General features: G+C 51.9%; 2 protein-coding genes across 2 annotated transcripts; one reads left to right on the top strand and one right to left on the bottom strand.

The window, feature by feature from the left end:
* Positions 1–213: 213 nt before the first annotated feature.
* On the top strand, positions 214–2,814 carry LOC136992127 (interferon-inducible GTPase 5-like). The gene is made up of 2 exons (XM_067296979.1): positions 214–534; positions 1,479–2,814. The coding sequence occupies exon 2, from the start codon at positions 1,510–1,512 to the stop codon at positions 2,812–2,814; it is 1,305 nt and encodes a 434-aa protein (XP_067153080.1). The 5' UTR covers positions 214–534; positions 1,479–1,509.
* A 12,879-nt stretch (positions 2,815–15,693) lies between these two features.
* LOC136992154 (interferon-inducible GTPase 5-like) lies at positions 15,694–18,834 on the bottom strand. The gene is made up of 2 exons (XM_067297040.1): positions 18,525–18,834; positions 15,694–17,357 (listed from the first exon to the last, which is right to left on the bottom strand). Exon 2 carries the CDS (start codon positions 17,324–17,326, stop codon positions 16,022–16,024), a length of 1,305 nt encoding a protein of 434 aa, XP_067153141.1. The 5' UTR covers positions 17,327–17,357; positions 18,525–18,834; the 3' UTR covers positions 15,694–16,021.
* Between the last annotated feature and the right edge of the window lie 4,773 nt (positions 18,835–23,607).

The following is a 23,607-nucleotide window of genomic DNA, read 5'->3' as shown; positions in this document are numbered from 1 at the left end:
GTCCCGCAGCAGGGGCCAACCCAGGGAAAGCTCCACAGGCCTGTGGGTCAGGCTCTCGGAGGGTGACCACAGGAGAGGCCCTTTGGGGCTGTGCTGCCTCCGAGGGCTGTGGGCCCTCCGCAAGAGCCCAGATGATGCCCACTGCTGGCAGGTGTGCCGTGGGCAGTCTGCGTGGCAGGAGCAGCAGGGGTAGCCGGCTGTGCCCGCGGGCTCCCTCCTGCCCTTCCTGCCGTGCTGCAGAACCTGCCGATAGCCAGCAGGAAGACTTTTTCCCTGCCAGCCGAGCTCACTTCCCCTGGCTTTGGGGAGCAACCTCCAGCTGCTGGCTGCTCAGGAGCCTCCTTAAACGCAAAGCCAGCCCTCTTGGCTGCACGTCACACCTGGGCTGAACATTTAAACTCAGGAGAGCAGCAGAGCAGGAGCACAGGGCTGGTGCGGGCCAGCCAGGAGCCTTTTGTTGGTCCTCAGCTGCTGTGCGGAGGGGTGAGAGCTGCCTTGGGCGCCCCTGCCCAGGCGCCAGGTACTGCTGCGGAGGTGTGCGGGAGCGAGGGGCTGGGTGGTGTGCTCGGGGCATGTGTGGTGGAAGCAAGTGGAGCCTGCAAGAGGGCTGGGGCTGGCCTTGGCGCTTCCCTAGAGGGGTCTGAGCGTGCGGAGATGAGGACGCGGTCCCCGAGAGAGGTCGGGCCAGTTGCCGTGGTGGTTCCTGCTGTGCTGTGCGTGGTCCTGGTGCAGGGGTGTGAGGCTTCCCTGGGCTCTTCTCTGCTCCCGGGCTTCCCTGGTGGCTGGAGAGAAGGTCCCTATGGGACGGGGTAAAGAATACCTCGCCCATGATTAGTCTGTTCAGATTGCGCTGTGGTCTTCTGATTCGCTCTTGCCGTTGCTGGTGCTCCCAGTGTGCTTCTTCTGGACCTTTCTGGACGCTCTCGCACTTCCTGATGACCATCAGGCTGTTTGCACAGCTTGGCTATGTGCTCCCTTGGGGGCACGCCAAAACGACGCTGTAGTTTGGGACAGGTGGTTTCCTATTTCTCCTCCCCGAGCAAAAAGAGGGTTAATGTTCACAGGCTTCTGCAAACAGCTACCCTAACTCGGCCTGCCTCGTGCTGGCTGCTACCCCGGCTACTTCCTGGGGCAGGAAGGGCTTTGGCTTCCCGCAGGGTGACGCCGCCAAGTGTGCTAGTGGGTCTCAGCGGCTGGGAGAGGCGGCTGGTGCAGCTCTGTGAAATAGGAACTGTGCAAGCAGGCAGCAAGAGAGAGGACCCTGCGGTGCACCCCACTCTGGGCTCCCCTGCCCATCTGCCCCGTGCCTGGGCCCGTTTCCCGGCCATGGGCTGGGCTTCAGCGTGGCCGGCAGAGGGGAGCGGGCACGCTGGACAGGCTGCTTTGGTGGCCACGCTCTGCCTGCGGCTCAAGCCTTGTGCTGAATTCCTCTTTCTGCTGCTACGCATGGGGAGAGACAGCCTGTGCTCTTCTTCCAGGTTCACCGGGCACCCACTCGCTGCAGCTGCCATGGCCAGCGCTGAGGCACACTTGGAGGCGGAGGCTCTTCCCCATATTTCTGACGGAGACACAAATGAGATAAGGGCTGCAGTAGAGAAAGGAGACCTCAGAGCAGCAGCCACAAAAGCACAGGAGATCCTGGCTAGTGAAGAACAGATCCAGCTCCACATTGCTGTAACAGGTGAGTCAGGCTCTGGGAAATCATCTTTCGTCAATGCCATGCGTGGCCTGCAGGACCGTGAGGAGGGCGCAGCTGAGCTTGGAGTGATGGAGACAACGATGGAGTGCAGCCCTTATCCTCACCCCCAGCACTCCCACGTGACTGTCTGGGACCTGCCTGGGATTGGGGCACCCAGTTGCACACCGGACACCTACCTTAAGCAGGTGCATTTTGACCGCTATGACTTCTTCATCATCATCTCCTCCAGCCGCTTCACACAAAATGCTGCAACTCTTGCAGAGGAGATTCAGGCTCGGGGGAAGCGTTTCTACTTTGTGCGCTCCAAGGTGGATCAGGACGTGAGCAATGAGCGAAGACTGTACGATGAGGAGGGAGTCCTGAAGGCAAAAGGGAAGCAAGCTACTGAGACCCGGTCACAGCGGTATGATGAGATGGCAGTCCTGCTTAGGATCAGGCAGGACTGTGAAAGGAAGCTGGCACGTCTGGGCATAAGGTCCCCTCAAGTCTTTCTTGTCTGCAGGGATGATTTTAGCATGAAGTACGATGGTCCCAGACTGCTGAAAACCTTCCTGGATGATCTGCCAAGTGAGAAGAAACTCAGCTTCCTACGGTGCCTGGCCATCACTTCAAGGGAGGTCCTGAGACAGAAAAAGGAGGAGCTGATGAAGTATTTCTGGCTGAAAAGCCTTGCGTCGTGTGGAGGATCTGCTGTTCCCATCCCTGGTCTCTCTGCTGCTGTTGACATTGCAATCCTGGTGACATCCCTGAAAGAGTACTGCCGGACCTTTGGCCTGGCTGAGGAATCCCTCCAGAAGCTTGCAGAACAGGTGAACAAGCCTGTCAAGGAGCTGAAGGCTGTCATAAAGACCCCCCTGGAAGATGAAATAACCAAGGATCTTGTAATTAAGCTGTTGACCCAAAGCATTGGGGGTGCTGCGAAAAATCTTCCATTTTTGTTGAAATCCATCCCCACTTTCTTAGGGCCTATAGGTTCTCTGGTGTCTGCAGCAATGGCTTTCCCCACCACGTTCTTTCTCTTGAGGAATTTTCTGTCTGATGCTGCTGATGATGCCGAACGTGTTCTGCAGAAGGCTTTAGAGGGGACGACTCAAAAGAGCCACTTGTGGAGCTGAGCACAAACTGTGTGAAAGGAGTGTGTGGAGCTGCCAAGAGCAGGGGGGAGAGGGGCTGAGTCCAGCCAGCTGGATTCTCCACGGGTGGCCAATGCCTTGCTGTGTGGAAGTGCTGCAGGGTGCTCTGGTGGCGCTGGGGAGTGGGGGGAACCGCTGAAGCTATGTGTGTCTTGGCAGCAGGACAGCTCAGGAGGAGTGTGGCCAAGACTGCTCCTGCAGTAGTCTATTGCTTTCTTGTGAAGCTAGTTAGCAGTAGGTCTTCTATTGGGAATTAACATAGTATTATTTTTTTTATGCCAATGCTTTTCTATTGTCTCCTGTTCTATTAATATTTCTAGTAGTATTGTTCTAGTGTATTTCTACTGTTGTGTGACTGTTTCTACAGCCTTTATGTTAATATTTGAATTATGATTTTCATTTTCCTTTTAGTGGTATTCCTAGCTTAATTCTTGTCTTTACTTGCCTTTCATGACTGTTCATCGCTTTTAATAGCACTCATGCAAAGATTCCATTTTGTCATGGGTATTTCTGTGATTTTCAACACAATGAAATCTAGGCTCCCTGCCTATATTGAATCCTCTGCCTACGATGAATACCTGCCCCGGTCTAGAGCCTCCGAAGTCCCGCCGTCGGGTGCACAAGCGCACCAGGCGCGCAGGTCCCTGGAGTATCAGCCCAGGCTCTCAGTCCTTCTAACATCCCTGCCTGGACCAGGAGCACAGGTGCCCCCAGGCTCTCGTGTCACGGGCACCCAGCCCTGCGGCTCCCGTGTCCCACAGCCCCTCTCCAGCTGCTGCTCCTCAGACCTCTCAATGCACCCGCGCACCGAGCAGACAACAACCTCGCACAGAAATACGGTTTCATGAGAAGGTAGCCCAGACTGCGGCACTGGGGCACGGGGTGCGAGCAGACGAGCGCACGGACCAGCTGCTCTCTTGCACCCCGCCTGCCCCTCTTGTCCCCCTTCTCTCCATTTCCCCGTGCCTCTTCTCCTCCCACCCACCTCCATCTCTCCCTTTCTCCACCCTTGTCTCCTTCCACATAAACAACCAGCCCCTAATTACTTTCTTCCCCACTGGTCCCCGTTTCAATACTTCCATCCCCAAACTGGACCTTTCTGACACTGTTACTGGGCCATCCCAGCTTTCCCTGGTATTACCCATGTGGTCACTTAGTTGCTAGTGGCCTTGTGAGAGCTCTTCTCTAGGCACTCAAGTCCCTGAATTATGCCAATACCAACTCGTTCTGAAAAATCCCAGATAAGATGTGAAATCTCTTCCTTTTTAACCACTGTAGAAACTCTGCTGATCCAGGCAGTGTCATATAGATGATCACTCTTCTCCCACAAGGGTAGGATCCCTCCATTCAGTGCCATCGCCTTGCAATTCAAACCTGCAGTGATACTATTTTTTGTCCCAGATCCACAAGTCTGTCGCATCTCATTTCCGCTTCAGGAGCGCTGCTGATCTTGACAATCTCATTGCATCCGTCTTCTAAGTTCTGCAATAAATGGAATAAAGGTAGATAAAATCTCTACTGGGTTTCGTTATTTTTTACGGACTGCTCTCTTCACCCTAGCACAGGAGAAACCTCCCAGCAGGGGGAAGCAGATGCCACGTAACGAAAGCCTCATCAAACAGCAGCTTCTTAAAACCGTTGGAACTGCCTGACCTGTGTGAGACCTCCTCAGCACAAATAAAGGAACAAATGTCCAGGAAAACACGTACCCCTGGCCAAAACAAACGACAGACACCATTCATAAGCCAAAGGTGCTTTTCTGACACCCACCACCACATAAAGAAGGCCTCAAAATTTTTGAAGGATGTGAGCAGAAAGGAGATACTGGTGATAGTGAGTGTGGGGTGACCACTGGGCTGAACGTTTGGCTACCAGGTTAGGCGATTGTGGAAAAGGTCATTTCAAGACATTGTTTTTAATCAGCTTGTGCTCTTGACAGGGAAAGGAAATCTTTGTAAGTGTTCTTATTTAACATCCCACACCAGCGGGATGATGGCATTTTAGGAGGCTTGGAGATGTACTCGGGCGGATGTGAGAAAATTAGTGTCTGGAATTGGAAGCTTTTCTCATGCTTTCTCTAACCCTGCAAGAAATACAAGCTACATGAAAGCTACTCCATAAATGCTTCTTAAATCACTTAACAGAGAAATGCCTGTTTCAGGTGTTGCTATAAAAACCAGTTACAATCATCCAATACAGTTTGTTAACTCCCATGATCTCCTGTGGCCGAGGAACTGGTGAAGTCAGATAGACAAAACTTTCAAAACTGGAAGTGAGTCGGCAAAGACTTCTAGAAAAATGATGAATGATTCATTTCCTTTGGTTAGGAAATGAACCATTTATTGGCAATTTTAGTCAAACTCTGTGTGGATGGAAAACAGAACTGCCTTTAAATAAACAAAGAGAGAACTTCTTTTATTGCTTCAGTAGATCTCCCTTGCATGAAGTCAGCTTTATCTATAGACAGCAAATTGTACTGTTGTTTCTCATTAGCAAACCTGTTAAGATTTTAGAATTTTAGATTTTAGAATTAGTAGGTCTTAGCCTCTCACGCCTTGTTTTTATCAATAAATTGTTGAAAGAGCTTTTCATCTCTCAAAGAGTTTCTAAAATTTGAACAAATTAGTCTCTGAACTGAGCTAATTGAACTATTTGGAATGAAGGAAATATCCTCCGTATACCTCTGGGTGAAATTACTCCCGACAAAAGCTGGCTCTGCACTTCCCCAGGATCTGGTTCCAGATGCCAAGTGAGTGGTATCTTCCAGTTCAGGGGCTTGGGACATCCTCGCCATCTTACCCCACTAATTCTCGCCAGGACCTGCCTAGGGGGGACCAAGGCCACCACCCCGCTCTCCAGATCTGATGCCATGGGAGCAGCCCTACAAATCACCCCACTCTCACCAAGGCAGGGGCAACCTACAGCCTGGTATTACCTCCCAGCAGCTCCAGCTGCCCTCCTGGTGTCCACTGGGGATGTGCCTCATGAAAGAGGCTGAAAGGGCCGCTATTGGAAGGGAGATGGGGAAGAGGTGTCAAACTCTACTAATGATGTCACCCTCAGGCCCAGCTCTCTTGCTCTCTTGCAAATACTAGTGGCTTGAGCCTAGCATCATCTCATGGAAGTAGAGTCAGATACCTGGGGTTGGGGTTGGTCCACTGTTGCCCTTCTGTAAGATGGGAGCACAGCGCTCTGCTGGGAGAACGAAGAGAAAAGGGCACTCAGAGGTTACCTTAAAAATGCCACACAAGCACCCCAAATAGATCCCCAACGCAGGGTGCTTCTGTTACAAGAGAAACAACCTTCCACGCTGGGAAGATGTTTGGGCAAGCTACCTCCTGTCTACGACTTGGAGGTGTGCAACGCAAGAGCAGTCATATGGACAGGGAAAAGGAGATCCCGAGCTCAGAGGTACTGTATCAGAGATCACCAGGGAATCGGTCCCCAGCTGGGATCTAATTCCCAGACCTGTGCTGCCTTTTCTAGTGAAGATGAAGGAAAATCAAGATTTTTCAGAGGGACACTGGCAAGTAAACAGACTGGGCAGGAGCTGACCATCCTGGGACATTTCAGTAGCTCTTAATAATGGCTACAAAGGATTAGCCGAGCAAGCATCGTACAACCTCTGGAGCTGCAGATCTGCCAAATACATTTTTTCCCCCTTTTTAAATGTTTTGTGACAGTTTCAGAATTGCTGTCCTTTATCTCGCTCTACCTCCTCTCCCAATAAGTACTCTGCCAGGTTGCTGCATCATCCACAACAGCCTATAAAATTCTCTTCTGCTGCAATATCTCCCCTGTCCTTTGGTTCAAGGCATGAAACTTATGAAGTATTTAAAATAGCAAAGTACTCATCTAAGGCTGTTAATGCCCCAGGTACTCCTTTATTTGAAGTTTCTCAGTGTTTCTCTGCAGAAACTACTCTGCTAAATCACGAGGAGGAAGCATCAGCCGCATGTCCGAAAGCAGAAGAGGGGAGGGAGAGCTGTAGTGGTCCCTCCCAGGGCAGGAGGCGAAGAGCTGTGCAAAGACAAGGCCATGTTCTCTTTGGACCATTCGTAAGTTGGAGGCAGGGAGAGATCTGGTGGCCAGGCAGTGCTGCAGGTGACTGCTCACCCCCTACCTCCCACGTCCAGGTTGTCCTTGCAACATCTGCTGTGGAAGGCCAAGCCCTTGCACTCCAACCCCTGCTTTCCAAAGGGCTTCTGCTCATCCCTGGCACAAATACAGCTAATATTTAGGTCACATGCAGCACTGCAGTTGCTCAGAAGCAAAACAAGCCTGGTTTTAAAATGACTTATTACAGGCCTCCACTTTAAGCAGTTTTTCTCAAGGCCGTGAGGGACAAGCCCTTGAGTAAAGTCTGGGAAGAGGAACAGCTTTAATCGGTACCAATCTGTCGGCGTTCCCTTTGCAGGAGGAGTAGGGGTGTATCACCGAAAATCCGGGAAATAACACTCTCCAACCACAGGGATGAGGTTAGAAAGTCGGCACTACTTTATTGCGGCGTTGGGCGCATGGGGGATCGCTCCTCCTTTCATGCACACCAACGATTTTACACAGCACATATTTATTTGGCTAGCCACTACATATTCATTAACTAGCCGCAAACTCCCTGCCTATTTCCAGGAGCTTTATGCATATATTAATCACAAAGCTGTACATTCATTATACACATTATGGGGTACTCCGAGGGCCCCTGGTGGTTGTTTAAGAAATCTCCCCTTACTCTTTTTTCCTTTTATGGTAGCATGTCATTTAAAGACAACTCTTGCAGTTTGACAAGGAAACCCCCTCTCCAACTTGAACAGGATGGTCTCAGCAGATAAACAGACCGGGTGGCGCCCTTACGTAAACTCAAAGTCATTTTACCCTGACCGCTATGTATCAATTCTCCCCTTTGGAAGTACATAATAACTTATTATTTACTTCCATATTGTACGCAAGACGGCAGTCTTAACGCATCTGCCTATCATCAACCCGATTATTATTATAATTAGAATTAAGATTGGATTTCAGATTAGATTAGACCACCATCCCGATAAAGAAATACCGAGTTTCCTGAATATTGTCTTTACCCAATCTGTCTGAAGGTTTTCTCTAATTTTCCTGCTAGCGGCAGCTACCTTTTTAATTCTTTCTAATTGTTCTTTAAGAGGTTCCATTACATTCGGAATGTGGATACAACAGTTTTCCGGATCTTCTTGTATATATCCACATAGTCCACGTTCTCGGGCCAAGAGTAAATCTAAGGCTTGTCTGTTTTGAAGGGTCATCTTAGAAGTGCTTTGAGCATGTTGATTCAATTCCCACAGACTGTTCTGCGTAACATTTGCTAATACCTCCACCTGTCCTGTTAGATTATCTATAGCAAACCTATTGCGTAAACTCCCCAAAAGATTGGGGGGGGGGGGGTTGCTGAAGATGGATCACAATACCCAAGCAACAACAGTTCCCGCACTAGGTTGTTTCCAGTCCTCTTCCTTAGTTCGGTCCCGTTTTACCAAGCCATTTGAAACCGCAGTGATGGGATTCTTCCTCCACAGAGGACATAGGGTCAACAATCCTAGAGTGAAGAAGGGTTGTTTTTCCATCAAGGGGTAGATGAGTTGTCCAAGTTCCATCTCCTTTTACCCATACTGTGTGACCCATAGCTGGGAGTACCTTCTTTTTATGATTAATCGAATTGTCTCCCATCCGTGTCTGGTTGATAGAAGTGGTCAGATTCCTGCAAAGGCAACCTAACCTTAAAGTTCACGCTATTGGTCCAATTTGTTGTATTTCAAGATCACTAGAGGTGCAATTAAAAATGTTAGTAGAGTTTAGCATGGAGTTTCCTAGTTTCTTTCTGGCTCCTTCTAGCAAAGGTTGCTTAATAGAGGATAAGTTTGCACCTACTTCCCCAGCCCACTCTAAACACCAATCTGCCTTTTGACTATAATGCCATTCTCCTTGTTCTGAACTTTTCCATATAGAGGTTAAATCCACTCCCCATGGCACCTGAGCACATTCATATGAGGTCTAATCACCTCCTGATTGTGAGTTAATTGACCTCTTCTTTCTACCATATAAACTACTATACACATTGTCTGCGTTCCAGCGTAAGTCCTCACCATTGGGTAACCTGTCCTGTTGAAAACCATCTGGGCAAGAGCTATCCTTATTCTCTAGTACGTTCCATATCATCTCTTCTCCGGTGGGTAGAATACTTAATCCCCGACTCCAACATGGAGTTCTGTTACTATAGTATACTGTTTGATCTCACGGGACTTTAATAATTTGCACCCCACTGATATTGTGGATATTGTTCCACATTCTAGAGAGGTTAAAAGTTAATACGCCCCATTTTAAAGGATGGCTCACTGAATGGGGTGATGGTAGGCGTGCAGTAAGGCTACTGGTATTGTGCATGCTCCCAAATGACTGTAATAATTGTAAAATCATATTATCCCTTGCCTTGGTTAGTCCAAAAATACAGACTATTATTATTAATTTCATGCTGTCCGTCTGAGTTTTAGACATAATGGATCACCAGGTGATGGGTTGGCAACAGTCCACTTCATCTGCTGTGGAGCTAGTTTCGTTCAACTGCAGTGACTCAAGGAATCTATTCCTTGCACCTTGACAGCAGTGTGGGTGGTCAACAATACTTGGTATGGTCCTTTCCACTTCTCCCTCAGGAGCTCATTGCTCCACGTCTTGATGTATATCCAGTCTCCAGACTGGTGAGGATGGACAGTAACTGCCAGGGGAACCGGAGCAGACTGGATGACATACCTGTGAAGGAAAGACAAAAACCTTTCCCAAGGACATAACATAGTCTTTTAGCTTTTTCTCCCCAAGGATGTGTACATCCTCTCCCCCCGCCCCCCCCCCCCCGTGGTTGTCTGATAGGGTCTCCCATACACTATCTCATATGGGCTCAGTTTTTCTTTAGAGTTTGGTCTTATTCTTACTCTCAATAAAGCTAATGGCGATGCATCTGGCCATTTTAAATGAGCTTCCTGATAAATCTTACTCTTTTTTTTTTTTAAACTCTGATTCACCCTTTCTACTTTCCCACTAGATTGAGGCCTCCAAGGTGTATGTAAATCCCATTTTATCTCAAGGACCTTTGATAGTTTTTGTACTATTTCCGGTAAGAAATGAGACCCTCTATCTGAGATACTCCAAATCTAGGAATTATTTCCTTTAGTAAGGTTTTTTTACTCCTTCCCTAGCATTGTTGGTGCGACAAAGGAAGGTCTCTGGCCATCCTGAAAAGGTGTCTACCAACACCAACAGATACTTGTACCCATTTTGTCTTGGTAATTCAGAAAAGTCTATCTGCCAATATTCACCTGGGCAGTTCCCTTTTTTCGTGACTCCTGGTGGAGGACATTTGTATTGATAGGGGTTGTTTTGTAAACAAAGTTCACATTTCTTTACAATACTTTTGACTATTCCACTCATTCTTACACTTAAAACTTGGTATTTTAAACTTTCAATCATTGCTTCCGTGCCCCAATGTGTTGTCTGATGAGTCTCTTCTGCTATTTTCCTCATAAGATTTTGGGGAATAATCACTTGTTTGGTGGGTGTTACCCACCATCCTGTTTGATTCTTGGTTGCTTTTAGTAATTCAGCTAGTCTTTCGTCCTCTTCCTGGTATATTGGAGCGCTGTCACTCAAGTCCCTATATTTTTCTGGTATCACTAGGAGAAGTGCTCCCTCAACTGCATCTTTTGCAGCCTTGTCCGCAAGTCGGTTTCCGTTGTTTACAGGAGTGTTACCATACTGATGCGCCTTACAATGCATTATGGCTATCTGTTGAGGTAGCTGGACTCCATTCAACAGGTTCATGATGGTTTGTCCATATTTGATGGGAGACCCTTGAGAGGATAGTAACCCCCTTTCTTTCCAAATTGCCCCATGAGCATGGACGACTTCAAATGCAAATTTAGAATCAGTCGAAATATTGACTCTTTTGCCTTTTGAGAGTTCTACTGCTCGTTGCAGAGCTATCAGTTCTGCCTTTCGAGCTGAGGTATTAGGAGGCAGAGCTTGTGCCTCAATTACCTTCTCTTGGGTAACCACAGCGTACCCAGCCTTCCGCTTTCCATCCCTCACAAAGCTGTTGCCGTCAACAAACAATTCCCAGTCTACTACCTCAAGTGGAATATCTTGAAGGTCTATTCAGCTGGTGTGCACCTGTTCAATGATCTGGAGGCAGTCATGTACAAGTTCTTCCTCTTCTCCCTGCCCAGCCAAGAACATAGCTGGATTGAAGGATGTTGTCATCTTCTATTCAACGTCTTCTTGCTCAAGCAGTATAGCCTGGTATTTCAGGATCCTGCTAGGGGACAACCAATGATTTCCCTTTTGTTCAAGCACAGCCGTCACTGTATGTGGTACAAACACCAACATCTTTTGTCCCAGAGTTAGTTTTCTGGCTTCTTGAATCAATAGCACTGTTGCTGCCACTGCCCTTAAACAGGGTGGCCATCCTTTGCTCATGTTATCCAGCTGTTTGGAAAAGTATCCCACGGGTCTCTCCCAGGATCCCAATTTCTGAGCGAGTACTCCCAAGGCTAGGTGGGACCTCTCATGAACAAACAGTTCAAAAGGTTTCTCTAAATTTGGGAGTCCCAATGTTGGAGCTTTTATCAAAGCAACTTTTAATTCTTTGAATGCTTTTCAGCACTCCAGCATCCGGACAAGGATCTCTCCTTCTCTGCTTACAGTATCATATAATGGTTTAGCAAGGAGTCCAAAATCAATTATCCACAAGTGACACCATCTGGCCATCCCTAGAAAGGCTCTCAGCTCTCTTTCGGACCCTGGTTCAGGAGTCTGACATATTGCTTCTAGTGAGTAACTCTCGCTGGGCCGGATTGTTCGGGTCCCACGTAGGATCCATGGGTGGAAAATGGTCATTTACTGTGCCTTGTTGTCCCCCTTGCACATGAATCCTTTCTGCCTCTTCCTTGGCTTTTGCTAATACTACGGTCCTCTCATCTAGTGACAATAATGTGTCCATTATGACCTGCAGATCATTCCAGTCTGGGTCTTGCATTCTAACAACTGTTTCTAATACCTTAGCTACTTTGTCAGGGTCCTCCCTACAAGTCCCAACTCCTTCCGAGATCTCAAATCGATTACTGAAAATGGTACCTTAACAGTTACTGGTCTGTTGGCTCCTACTGCCTGTCTCAGGGGTGCCTGAATTACTCTAGAAGGTCCCTTTCTGGCTCTTCCTGCAATAGGGCTAGAGCCCTCATCCCCTCCGTATTGTCCCTCTTCATCTGAACTACTGTCTTCCTCTGAGTCATGACCCACCAGCCTATGCCCTGTGCGTCTAGTTTGCTCATCGCTCCCATTCACCCCCCTTAGCTCCTGCCTGTCCCCAACCCCAGGGCCCACTAGCATTTCAACATCTTCTTCCTTGCCCTGTCTATATTTAATACAGCGCTTCCCTACGCTAAAGGCCGAGCAACACCACTTAGGGGCCCTTTTATCCTCCTTTTCTAATGCGAGAACCATAGGATCTTTTGGTGTAAGCATACCATCCTTCCACCGTTCAGGGTGTTTTCGCAATGTAAAGAAAAGATCGATATAAGGCATTTCGTCCCATTTCCCCTCCCTTCGACAAAACAACATTAACTGTAAAATGTTGTTATAATTTACAGTTCCATTCAAAGGCCATTTTTCATGATCTTCTAGTTTATACATTGGCCACCAATGATTACAATATTCCACAAGTTTCTTTCGCATCAAGGGGTCTCCCCCCAACTGTTTCCAATATTTCAACATGCAACCTAACGGAGAAGTTTTTCACAACCTTCTCTTCGGTCAACTGTCCCGTTCCCATTATTAACAAGGTAGCAGTTCCCAAAACAATATGAATACCTTATTCTATACTCCAGGCAACCCCGTAATTGCATATAGAATTTCCTAAGACCAGTCCCCTATTCCCTTAAAACCTGTAAATAACTCAACCCTGCGTGAATTTTCCATCACGACTTATGGGTAAGTCAACAACCCACAAGTAATGCCTTTTACTTTACCCAAAGGCCAGGCGAGAGACCTAACAGACCAGGGAATGGGAGGATCTCCCCGAAAATACTCTGGTGCGCACTGGAGTCCTCATGATTCCGTTGGTCCGCGACGCCTCAGACGCAGAGTCCTGCCTGGGTCGCCAGAAATCATCACCAAAAATCCAGGAAATAACGTTTTCCAACCACAGGGATTAGGTTAGAAAGTCGACATCACTTTATTGCAGCACCGGGCGCATGGGGGATTGCTCCTCCTTTCACACGCACCGGAGCCGGCGGTGGCAGCGAGCGCTGCCCAGCCCCAGGCAAGCACAGGAGCTCAGGAACGAGCTCCATGGCTGCTCCAGGGGCTTGGGAAAGGCAGGGTGAGGGGGCAGGTTTGGGGTTAGGAAAGAAGGTTAAAACTCCTGTGTTTTGGGGGCCGAAGAACAGCTTCCGGGGGCTGTTTTGGGGGCTCCGTCTCCATTCCTGATCCCCCCAAAACAGCCCCCGTAAGCTGTTTTTGAGCCCCAGAAGTTCAGGATTTGCCCTTCATTTTTAAGTAAGTCCTACATTTGGGGGCCTCATAAAGCATGTTTTGGGGCTGTTTGGGGGGGCTCAGAAATGGAGTCTCAGTCCTGCCTTTTGGGTGCTCAAAAACAAGCTCAGGGGCTGTTTGGGGGGCTTGAAAAACAGAGGCTGAAGGGGCTGGTTTGGGGCTTAGAAAGGGAAGCTAAATCCTGCGGTTTTGGGGCTCAGAGACAGGTTCAGCAGGCTGCTTTGGGGGCTCAGTCTGCATTTGTGAGCCCCCAAAACAGCCCCTAAAGCTGTTCTTGAGCCCCCAAAAGGCAGGATTTAGCCTCCGTTTCCCTGACTTTTCCCCCTTTCTGAGAATATTTGCAGTCTTCTTACTCCGTGGTTTCTCCCATTGCTGCTGCTTCAGCAGCCAGACGTGCTGGAGAGCTCCGGATTGGACGGAGAAGGGGAGTATCCAGCAGGATCTTTGCAAAAAAAACAGGAGGGGGGGAGAAGGGGAAGAACAGAGGTCTTTTTCCCACAAAGGACTGCTCCCAGTCCCCTCACCCTGCCTTTACCAAGCCCCTGGAGGAGCCACGGAGCTCGTTCCTGAGCTCCCCCGCTTACCTGGGGCCAGGCAGTCCTCGCTGCCACCGCCGCCCCACCACCCCACAAGAATAAAGCTAGGAATACCACTGAAAGGAAAACTAAAATCATAATTCAAATATTAACATAAAGGCTGTAGAATTAGTCACACAACAGTAGAAATACGCTAGAACAATAAGACTAGAAATATTAATAGAACAGAAGACGATAGAAAAGCATTGGCAGAAAAATATTAATAGAAATATTAATAGAATAATAGGAAAATGAAAAACAATTTTTGTGATAAATGAGAAATATTCATAAAGGTATATTATAAATATTAATAAAAGGAAACTTGACCATTAGTAACATTAAATGAAAAGGAAATGTTAATTAAGAGGGTAAGGTTAGTCAAATGATGTAAATATTCATGAAACAAATAGAAGACTATTAGGAAAGACAAATTGATAGAAATATTGAAATAGAAGAATATTTAGTATTAATATTAGCTGTATCGACACATTCCAGGCATTTTCCTCAGGTACCCTGTATTTTTTCCTCCTCCCCCTTGCCCCCAAAAGGACCCTTTTGACGGCATTTTGGTGCTTGTTTTGCACTTTCTTGACCCAAAACATGTCAGAGATGGTGTGGACATGAGGGGAATGGGCGAAAGGTTGTGGGATGGTGTCGCGGGAACACCCAAATGTTGGCAAAGCCCTTCCTCAGTGAGGGGAAAAGCTGGAGCGTCCCTGCGGTGAGTGCAGAGACGAGTCCCTGTGTTCAGGCCTTGCAACCCCCCCAGATCCCGCTGGCATTTTGCACCCCCAGGATCCCTGCTCCCAGCTTCTTTTGCCACCCGCATCCCCCTTTGACCTTTCTGCGCCCTCCTTCGGGCTTTTTTGTGCCCCCCAGATGCCTCCTTTTCCCTTTATTCACCCCCGCCCCCAGCTCCCCTTTTTTCCTCATTTTGTGCTCCCACATTCCTCGATTGTATGTTTGCGTACAACCCCCGGGTGCCTCCATTTGGCTTCGCGCTCCCCAGATCCCTGCTTTCAGCTTTTTGTGCCATCCACCACCCCTCTTCCACCCTTCCTTCACATCCAGGTCCCTCCTCTCACCCTTCCTGTGCCCCCCAGAGCCCTCTGTTTAGCTTCTTATGCCCCTGAGGTCCCTTCTTTTACCTTTGGTGCCTCCCCAGGGCTCTTCCTTTCGCTCTTTGTGCCGCTCTCCATCCTCATGGGCTCCTCAGACTCCTCCACGGGGCTTCCTGATGCCCTCCCACATCCCCCCTTTCACCTTTTTGTGACCCCCAGATCCCTTTGTCATGCTTTTTCTGAACCCCCAAGAGACCTTTCATGCTCTCCACACCCCTCCTTTAGGCTTCCTATGCTCCCCTGAGCTCGGCTTGGCTTTTGGTGCCACCCTCAGACCCCTCCTTTTGGCTTCCTCTGCCCCCATACACCTCCAGAAAGAACCCCAGCTCTGAAGAGCGCTTCCTTATGGCAAACTCCAAATGGAGTGGGGAGAAATCTGGACCCACCTTGAGCTTTCCCCCAGCCTACTCACTGGAAGCATGAATTGCTTCCCTCTTATCCAAGGAATTTAAGCAATAACTGTGATACAAGAAAGAAGATGCGGTTAAAATCATGATGTACCTGGATATAAGGGCTGTGCGCATACCCAGAGCTATGCTGTCATCAAGCCCTGACTGCTCCAGGAACGCCCCACCTAATCTCTGCACAGAAGAGACAATGAACACATTTGAGGAAATGGACTGGTTTAACAGATTAAAATTTTAGGTTGATTCCCAATAGAAGACCTACTGCTAACTAGCTTCACAAGAAAGCAATAGTCTACTGCAGGAGCGGTCTTGGCCACACTCCTCCTGAGCTGTCCTGCTGCCAAGACACACATAGCTTCAGCGGTTCCCCCCACTCCCCAGCGCCAGCAGAGCACCCCGCAGCACTTCCACACAGCAAGGCATTGGCCACCCGTGGAGAATTCAGCTGGCTGGACTCAGCCCCTCTCCCCTCTGCTCTTGGCAGCTCCACGCACTCCTTTCACACAGTTTGTGCTCAGCTCCACAAGTGGCTCTTTTGAGTCGTCCCCTCTAAAGCCTTCTGCAGAACACGTTCGGCATCAGCAGCAGCATCAGACAGAAAATTCCTCAACAGAAAGAATGTGCTGGGGAAAGAAATTGCTGCAGACACCAGACAGCCTATCGCCTGCCACTCTTCCGGAAGGGCTTTCATCAGAAGCGAAGTATATTGCACAGCGCCCCCAAGGCTTTTGGTCAACAGCTTAATTAAAACATTTTTGGTTATTTCATCTTCCAGGGGGGACTTTATGACGGCCTTCAGCTCCTTGACAGGCTTGTTCACCTGCTTTGCAAGCTTCTGGAGGGATTCCTCAGACAGGCCAAAGGTCCGGCAGTACTCTTTCAGGGATGTCACCAGGACACCAGTATCAACATCAGCAGAGGCAGCCCCAGTGTGAACAGCAGATGCTCCACATGACACAAGGCTTTTCAGCCAGACATACTTCATCAGCTCCTTCTTTTTCTGTCTCAGGACCTCCCTTGAAGTGTTGGCCAGGCACCGTAGGAAGCTGAGTTTCTTCTCACTTGGCAGATCATCCAGGAGGGTTTGCAGCAGTATGGGACCATCATACTTCATGCTAAAATCATCCCTGCAGACAAGAAAGACTTGAGGGGACCTTATGCCCAGACGTGCCAGCTTCCTTTCACAGTCCTGCCTGATCCTAAGCAGGACTGCCATCTCATCATACCACTGAGACCGGGTCTCAGTAGCTTGCTTCCCTTTTGCCTTCAGGACTCCCTCCTCATCGTACAGTCTTCGCTCATTGCTCACGTCCTGATCCACCTTGGAGCGCACAAAGTAGAAACGCTTCCCCTGAGCCTGAATCTCCTTTGCAAGAGTTGCAGCATTGTATGTGAAGCGGCTGGAGGAGATGATGATGAAGAAGTCATAGCGGTCAAACTGCACCTCCTTAAGGTAGGTGTCTGGTCTGAAATTGGGTGTCCCAATCCCAGGCAGGTCCCAGAAAATCACTTGGGAGTGCTGGGGGTGAGGATAAGGGCTGCACTCCATCGTTGTCTCTGTCACTCCAATCTCAGCTGCGCCCTCCTCATGGTCCTGCAGGCCACGCATGGCATTGACGAAAGATGATTTCCCAGAGCCTGACTCACCTGTTACAGCAATGTGGAGCTGGATCTGTTCTTCATTAGCCAGGATCTCTTGTGCTTTTGTGGCTGCTGCTGTGAGGTCTCCTTTCTCTAGTGCAGCCCTTATCTCATTCATGTCTCCTTCAGAAATAGGGGGAAGAGCCTCCGCCTCCAAGTGTGCCTCAGCGCTGGCCATGGCAGCTGCAGCGAGTGGGTGCCCGGTGAACCTGGAAGAAGAGCACAGGCTGTCTCTCCCCATGCGTAGCAGCAGAAAGAGGAATTCAGCACAAGGCTTGAGCCGCAGGAAGAGCGTGGCCACCAAAGCAGCCTGTCCAGCATGCCCGCTCCCCTCTGCCGGCCACGCTGAAGCCCAGCCAAGCCTGGGGTACGAGGAAGGACTCTGAGGCTGTGCACGCTGGGAGGCAGGAGGAGGCCTGGGGAGCGTGGGCCAAGGTGCTGTGGGGATGGAGAAGAGGGATCCGAGCTGGGATGGGCTGAGGAAGCAGCAGAAGAGGTGCTTGGGGGCAGTCTCAGAGCTGCGGGACAAGGGCTGGGTGAAGAGGGGGTGTCTTGTCTCAGAGGGCATTGCCGGGAAACGGGCCCAAGCAAGGGGCAGATGGGCAGGGGAGCCCAGAGCGGGGTGCACCGCAGGGTCCTCTCTCTTGCTGCCTGCTTGCACAGTTGCTTTTCACAGACCAGCACCAGCCGCCTCTCCCAGCCGCTGAGACCCACTAGCACATTCAGCGGCGTCACCCTGCAGGAAACCAAAGCCCTTCCTGCCCCGGGAACTAGCCGGCGTAGCAGCCAGCACGAGGCAGGCCGAGTTAGGGTAGCTGTTTGCAGAAGCCTGTGAACATTAACCCTCTTTTTGCTCGGGGAGGAGAAATAGGAAACCACCTGTCCCAAACTACAGCGTCGTTTTGGCGTGCCCCCAAGGGAGCACACAGCCAAGCTGTGCAAACAGCCTGATGGTCATCAGGAAGTGCGAGAGCATCCAGAAAGGTCCAGAAGAAGCACACTGGGAGCACCACGAGCAACGGCAAGAGCAAATCAGAAGACCACAGCGCAATCTGAACGGACTAATCATGGGCGAGGTATTCTTTACCCCGTCCCGGAGGGACCTTCTCTCCAGCCACCAGGGAAGCCCGGGAGCAGAGAAGAGCCCAGGGAAGCCTCACACCCCTGCACCAGGACCACGCACAGCACAGCAGGAACCACCACGGCAACTGGCCCGACCTCTCTCGGGGACCGCGTCCTCATCTCCGCACGCTCAGACCCCTCTAGGGAAGCGCCAAGGCCAGCCCCAGCCCTCTGGCAGGCTCCGCTTGCTTCCACCACTCATGCCCCGAGGACACCACCCAGCCCCTCGCTCCCGCACACCTCCGCAGCAGTACCTGGCGCCTGGGCAGGGGCGCCCAAGGCAGCTCTCACCCCTCCGCGCAGCAGCTGAGGACCAACAAAAGGCTCCTGGCTGGCCCGCACCAGCCCTGTGCTCCTGCTCTCCTGCTCTCCTGAGTTTAAATGTTCAGCCCAGGTGTGACGTGCAGCCAAGAGGGCTGGCTTTGCGTTTAAGGAGGCTCCTGAGCAGCCAGCAGCTGGAGGTTGCTCCCCAAAGCCAGGGGAAGTGAGCTCGGCTGGCAGGGAAAAAGTCTTCCTGCTGGCTATCGGCAGGTTCTGCAGCACGGCAGGAAGGGCAGGAGGGAGCCCGCGGGCACAGCCGGCTACCCCTGCTGCTCCTGCCACGCGGACTGAATTCCCACCCCCCCCCCCCAAAAGCCTGTGCCCACTGCTTCTTCTCCTGTCACTGTCCATCCTCATGAAGACAGGGCTCTCCGCTCCTCTCTAACTAACTCCCCTGTAGGTATTGGGAGAGTGGGATTAGATCCCCACAAGCTGGAGCTTCTCCAGGCTGCGATAGAGCCAACTCCTTCAGCCTTTCCCATAGGCAAGTTCTCCAGCCCTCTGTTCACCTTGGTGGCCCTCTGCCAGACGCTCTCCCATTTTGCACCGTCCCTCTTGAACAGGGCCGACCGAGACTGGACACGGTTGTCCCGGTGTGGCGGAACAAGCGCCCAACAGCGCGTGATAATCCCGTCGCTTCACCTGCTGGCCACACGTGGTCACCGGTGCCGCCCAGGACACCGCGTGCCTTCCTCCTCCCTGCGGGGAGGGGAGCGCTCAGCCCTGGCACGTGGAGCAGGCCTGGGCTCCGCGGACGCCTGCCCCTGGGGCCAGGGAGAGAGGCTCCGCGCCCGGCGCCAGGCACCCTCTTCTCGCAAAGGCGTCTCCGGCAGGGCGCCGTGAGGCCACGGGCGCAGAGCAGCCCTGGGGCGAGGCTGCCCCCCTGCCCCTGCTCCGCACCGGTGCCAGCGGAGCCCGCTCCTCGTCGGGGTCGCGTGGGCGCGGGGGAGCAGACCCGCGGGGCCGGGCGCTCAGCCCCCCAGGCCCTTGGCGGGAGGGCAGAAGCTGCTCTCGTTGAAGGCCCTCCCTCTGCCGCCAAACCCTGCGGGGCTGCGGCGGAGCCGGGCGCAGACGGCACCGGGGCTGATGCCTCACGTGACGGCGGCCCAGCCCTTCTCGTCGGCTGTCAGCCTGCTGCGGCTCGTAGCGACCACGGAGCCAGAGCGTCCTTAACGGGAGCGCCCGGGCGCAGCAGACGTGTGCGGTTCCCGCAAGGGCACGCAGTCCCTCCCGGGCCGAATAACCTCCGGGCGACGCTCCGAGCCCCCGACCAAAGGCCGGAGGCGTTGTGCCTGCCGGAGAGCGTGTGTGTGCAAGGGCAGAGCGGGAGCCGAGCTGGGAGGCCGAGCAGGGGGAGCTGCGGCGGAGCCAAGCGCAGCCCTTGCGCGTGCCCTGACGGCACCTGAAGCTGGGCAGATAGCTCCTGCCTCTCCGCCGGGCTGCAGCTGTGAGGAAAGCGACTGGATCTGAAGGGATGAGGTTTTTAATCCCCGGCGGGAAAGCTGCTTGCACCATGCAGGCGCTGTGTGTGACAGGTGACTTAGCACAGGCCTTGCAGTTTCTGAACCTCCTTCTCTAGGAGGGGAGAACAGGCCCAAGGGGCTTCTTGGGGAGGAGACCCGGCCTGGTCACCACCGCAGCACGCAAACGACGGACAAGGAGCCCGTGACAAGGAGTCGGTGCTGTGCGGAGCAGCCTGGGGTGTGGGCTGCCGGGAGCAGGGCTAAGGTTTTGCTCACAAGAAAGCAACAGTCTCGCGCCACTGACGTGGGACCGGGAGAGCGACGCAGGGCTCCTGGCCTGCCAGGGCCCAGTGGGGATGCCTGGCTGTGCTATAAAGCAGCGTTTGGGACTGCAGATTGCGACGGAGAGGACGCCAAAGGGGCGCCCGTCCTCGGCCAGGGACCCTTTCCCACAGCTTGCCTGAGCTCTTCTCCATCGCCTTCCCGGCAGCAAGGCAAACTCGTCCCCAGGCCACCCGGGGCAGCCAGAACCGCTGCCCTCAGCTAAAGGCTGCGCCGAGGAGACACCCAGAGCGGGAAGAGGAGGCACAGCCCACCCCGAATTAGACACAAAGCCAGCACCCCCTCAAAGCCAACACAACCTCACCCCAGGGGAGGAAAGCAAAGTCCTTCCAGCCCCAGGCCAGGCACTCCCCTCCACATGTTTTCGCTCTTGCAGGTTCTTTCTTTCGCTTTCTCTGTAGGCAGGGCTTGGGCAATACGAGGGTGATGGGCTCAGAGGCCTGAGAGAGCGAGCAAGCGCGCGAGCAAGCTCCTCTCTGCCTCTGCAGGAGTAAGGGAAGGAATCGGCAGAAGGACCCACAGTCAGCGGCTGTCTTTGGGAGAGTGTGTCTAGTGGGGAAGGGGAGAGCCCCTCCTTGCTCTCCCTCCGCTCACGTCCCCTCCTGCTTGGCTGAGAGACCCTGTGTCGCGGAAGGAGCGATGCACTCCCCTCGTAAGAGGGAAGCAGCACTACGTTTATTGCGGTAAGACAGCGACTTAACAAAGTTCAGTTGTAAATAAGAACGATTTAACGAGGTTTGATTGGCAAGGTTCACTCAGTTATTTACTGCATGAAGGACAAGGTCAGATGCATGCGCAACAGAGACCCTCCCGTTGAGTCACGAGGTTCAGAAAGGACCCCCTTGCTTTCTAAACTCCTTCGGAGAGGAGCCTGGGTGCGGCTGGATCTGATCCTAGTCCCAGACTTGGTCAACGGTTCATGTCTAAAGGAGTGTGTGCGCAGGAATCTCTCTCGTTGAGTCACGAGGTTCAGAAAGGACCCCCTTGCTTTCTAAACTCCTTTGGAAAGGAGCCTAGGTGCAGCTGGATCCAGTCCTAGTCCCAGACTTGGTCAACGGTATATGTCTAAGGGAATATGTGCACAATTAATCAGAGATATAGCTCATGAAAGTTTCATAAAGTTCAGCATGCTATTAATCACTTACTGAGGATCTGTCGTGGGTAGGGAATCTCTCAGCCTCGAGGAGTAACCTTGAGAGGCATCCCTGCTCAAGAGGAGGTTCTGCAGTGCAGCCCGCTGCTGTGCAGGAGAGCTCCAGGGGCTCTGGGCTGCCCCCTAGTTATGGGGAGGGGGAGATGATTGACTCATAGTCATATGATGAGGTTCTCCAGAGCCCTGTCAAGGCGAGTCTCGAATATTGCTGGGGACGGGGAGTCCACCCCTTCCCTGGGCATCCTATTCCAACGGGGAAGCAAAGGAGAATCAAGAGCAGCAAGGCTAACTTCATTTTACTAATCACTGCCACCTTGAGATAGAACAAGGAATGAAGTCTTGAACCTTGGGTGAGGTCTTGTACCTTGTAAAACACAGGAAGTCAAAGTGGATAAAAGCAGTTGGAAGTTGTAGAGGTTGCTAGTGAAACCCCCCCCAAAACACATTCTCTTAGCTCCTCAGTGAACATTTAGCCAATCAGAGGGTGACTGTACCACCCTAAGAACCGTACGCAAGTCATTTGCTTGTTGTAAGCAGGGAAGCCTCTGCCTGACCTGTGCATCAGGCACACTTCCCCTGCTGCTGCCGGTGCGTGGGAATAAGGGCGCTCTGAACCAAATCGCTGCTAGCAGCTTTCTACGACACTAATGTTCAGTCGTTCTTGGGGTGGAGGAAGTGGTGAGTGACTGCGGTGGGTTAGTGCCTGCTGCAAGTGACAGAGGCGCTCATCTGCAGACCTCACCTGTCACCTGGAGACGATTGCTGCTTGCTGGGGGCTTGGATCCACAGTGCTGTGGAGAGACTGCCACAGCTTGTCCACCCCTCGGACGATTACCCCTGCTGCTCTTCCAAGTGAGCACCAAAGATACTGCCGTGGCAACCTGGAAAGTACCAAAGCCAGTAGGAGCCCCATGTTCACAGGCGCTGATCCTCAGGGGGGACTTGAACCACCCTCATAACTGCTGGAGGGACAACACAGCAGGGCACAAGCAAACCAGCAGGTTCCTGGAGAGCATCAGTGACAACTTCCAGCTACGGGTGATATGATAGAGGAGTCCTCAAGAAGACGACATGCTCTGCTGGACCTCGTACCTTCGAGCAAGCAAGGGCCAGCTGGGGATATAAAGGTTGGGGGCAGCCTTGGCTGCAGTGACCATGAGGTGGTGGGGTTCAGGACCCTGAGAGCAGCGCAAGAAGGAGGATTACAACCCCGGACTTCAGGAAAGCAACTGTGGCCTCTTCGGGGACTTGCTTGAAAGAAGCCCAGGGGATAGGGGCCTAGTGGGAAGAGGGGTCCTAGAAAGCTGGTCCATATTCAAGGATCACCTCCTCCAAGGCCAAGAACAGTCCATCCCAATAATCGGGAAGGCAAGCAAAGATGGCAGGAGACCTGCATGGATGAACAAGGAGCCCCTGGACAAACTCAGACGTAACAAGGCAGTATGCAGCAGGTGGAAGCCGGGACAGGCAGCGTGGCAGGAATGCCAGGACTGGGTCTGAGCACCCATAACCCAACACCCGCCCCCTCACCCTGCCTTTCCCAAGGCCCCGGAGCAGCCACGGAGCTCGTTCCTGAGCTCCCCCGCGTACCTGGGGCTGGGCGGGGCTCACCCCCACCCCCACCCCCACCCCAAGGTATATGGAGGAAATTTCCTTGCTTCCAAATAGTTCAATTAGCTCAGTTCAGAGACTAATTTGTTCAAATTTTAGAATCTCTTTGAGAGATGAAAAGCTCTTTCTACAATTTATTGGTAGCATTTATGGGGTAGCTTTCACGTAGCTTGGAGGTATTGAAACGGGGACCAGTGGGGAAGAAAGTAATTAGGGGCTGGTTGTTTATGTGGAAGGAGACAAGGGTGGAGAAAGGGAGAGATGGAGGTGGGTGGGAGGAGAAGAGGCACGGGGAAATGGAGAGAAGGGGGACAAGAGGGGCAGGCGGGGTGCAAGAGAGCAGCTGGTCCGTGCGCTCGTCTGCTCGCACCCCGTGCCCCAGTGCCGCAGTCTGGGCTACCTTCTCATGAAGCCGTATTTCTGTGCGAGGTTGTTGTCTGCTCGGTG

The sequence above is a fragment of the Apteryx mantelli genome, chromosome 5, assembly GCF_036417845.1.
Source record: "Apteryx mantelli isolate bAptMan1 chromosome 5, bAptMan1.hap1, whole genome shotgun sequence".
In the NCBI taxonomy this organism is placed as follows: domain Eukaryota; kingdom Metazoa; phylum Chordata; class Aves; order Apterygiformes; family Apterygidae; genus Apteryx; species Apteryx mantelli.
The sequence above is the reverse complement of the archived record's forward strand: the minus strand, read 5'-3'. Positions and strand labels throughout refer to the sequence as shown.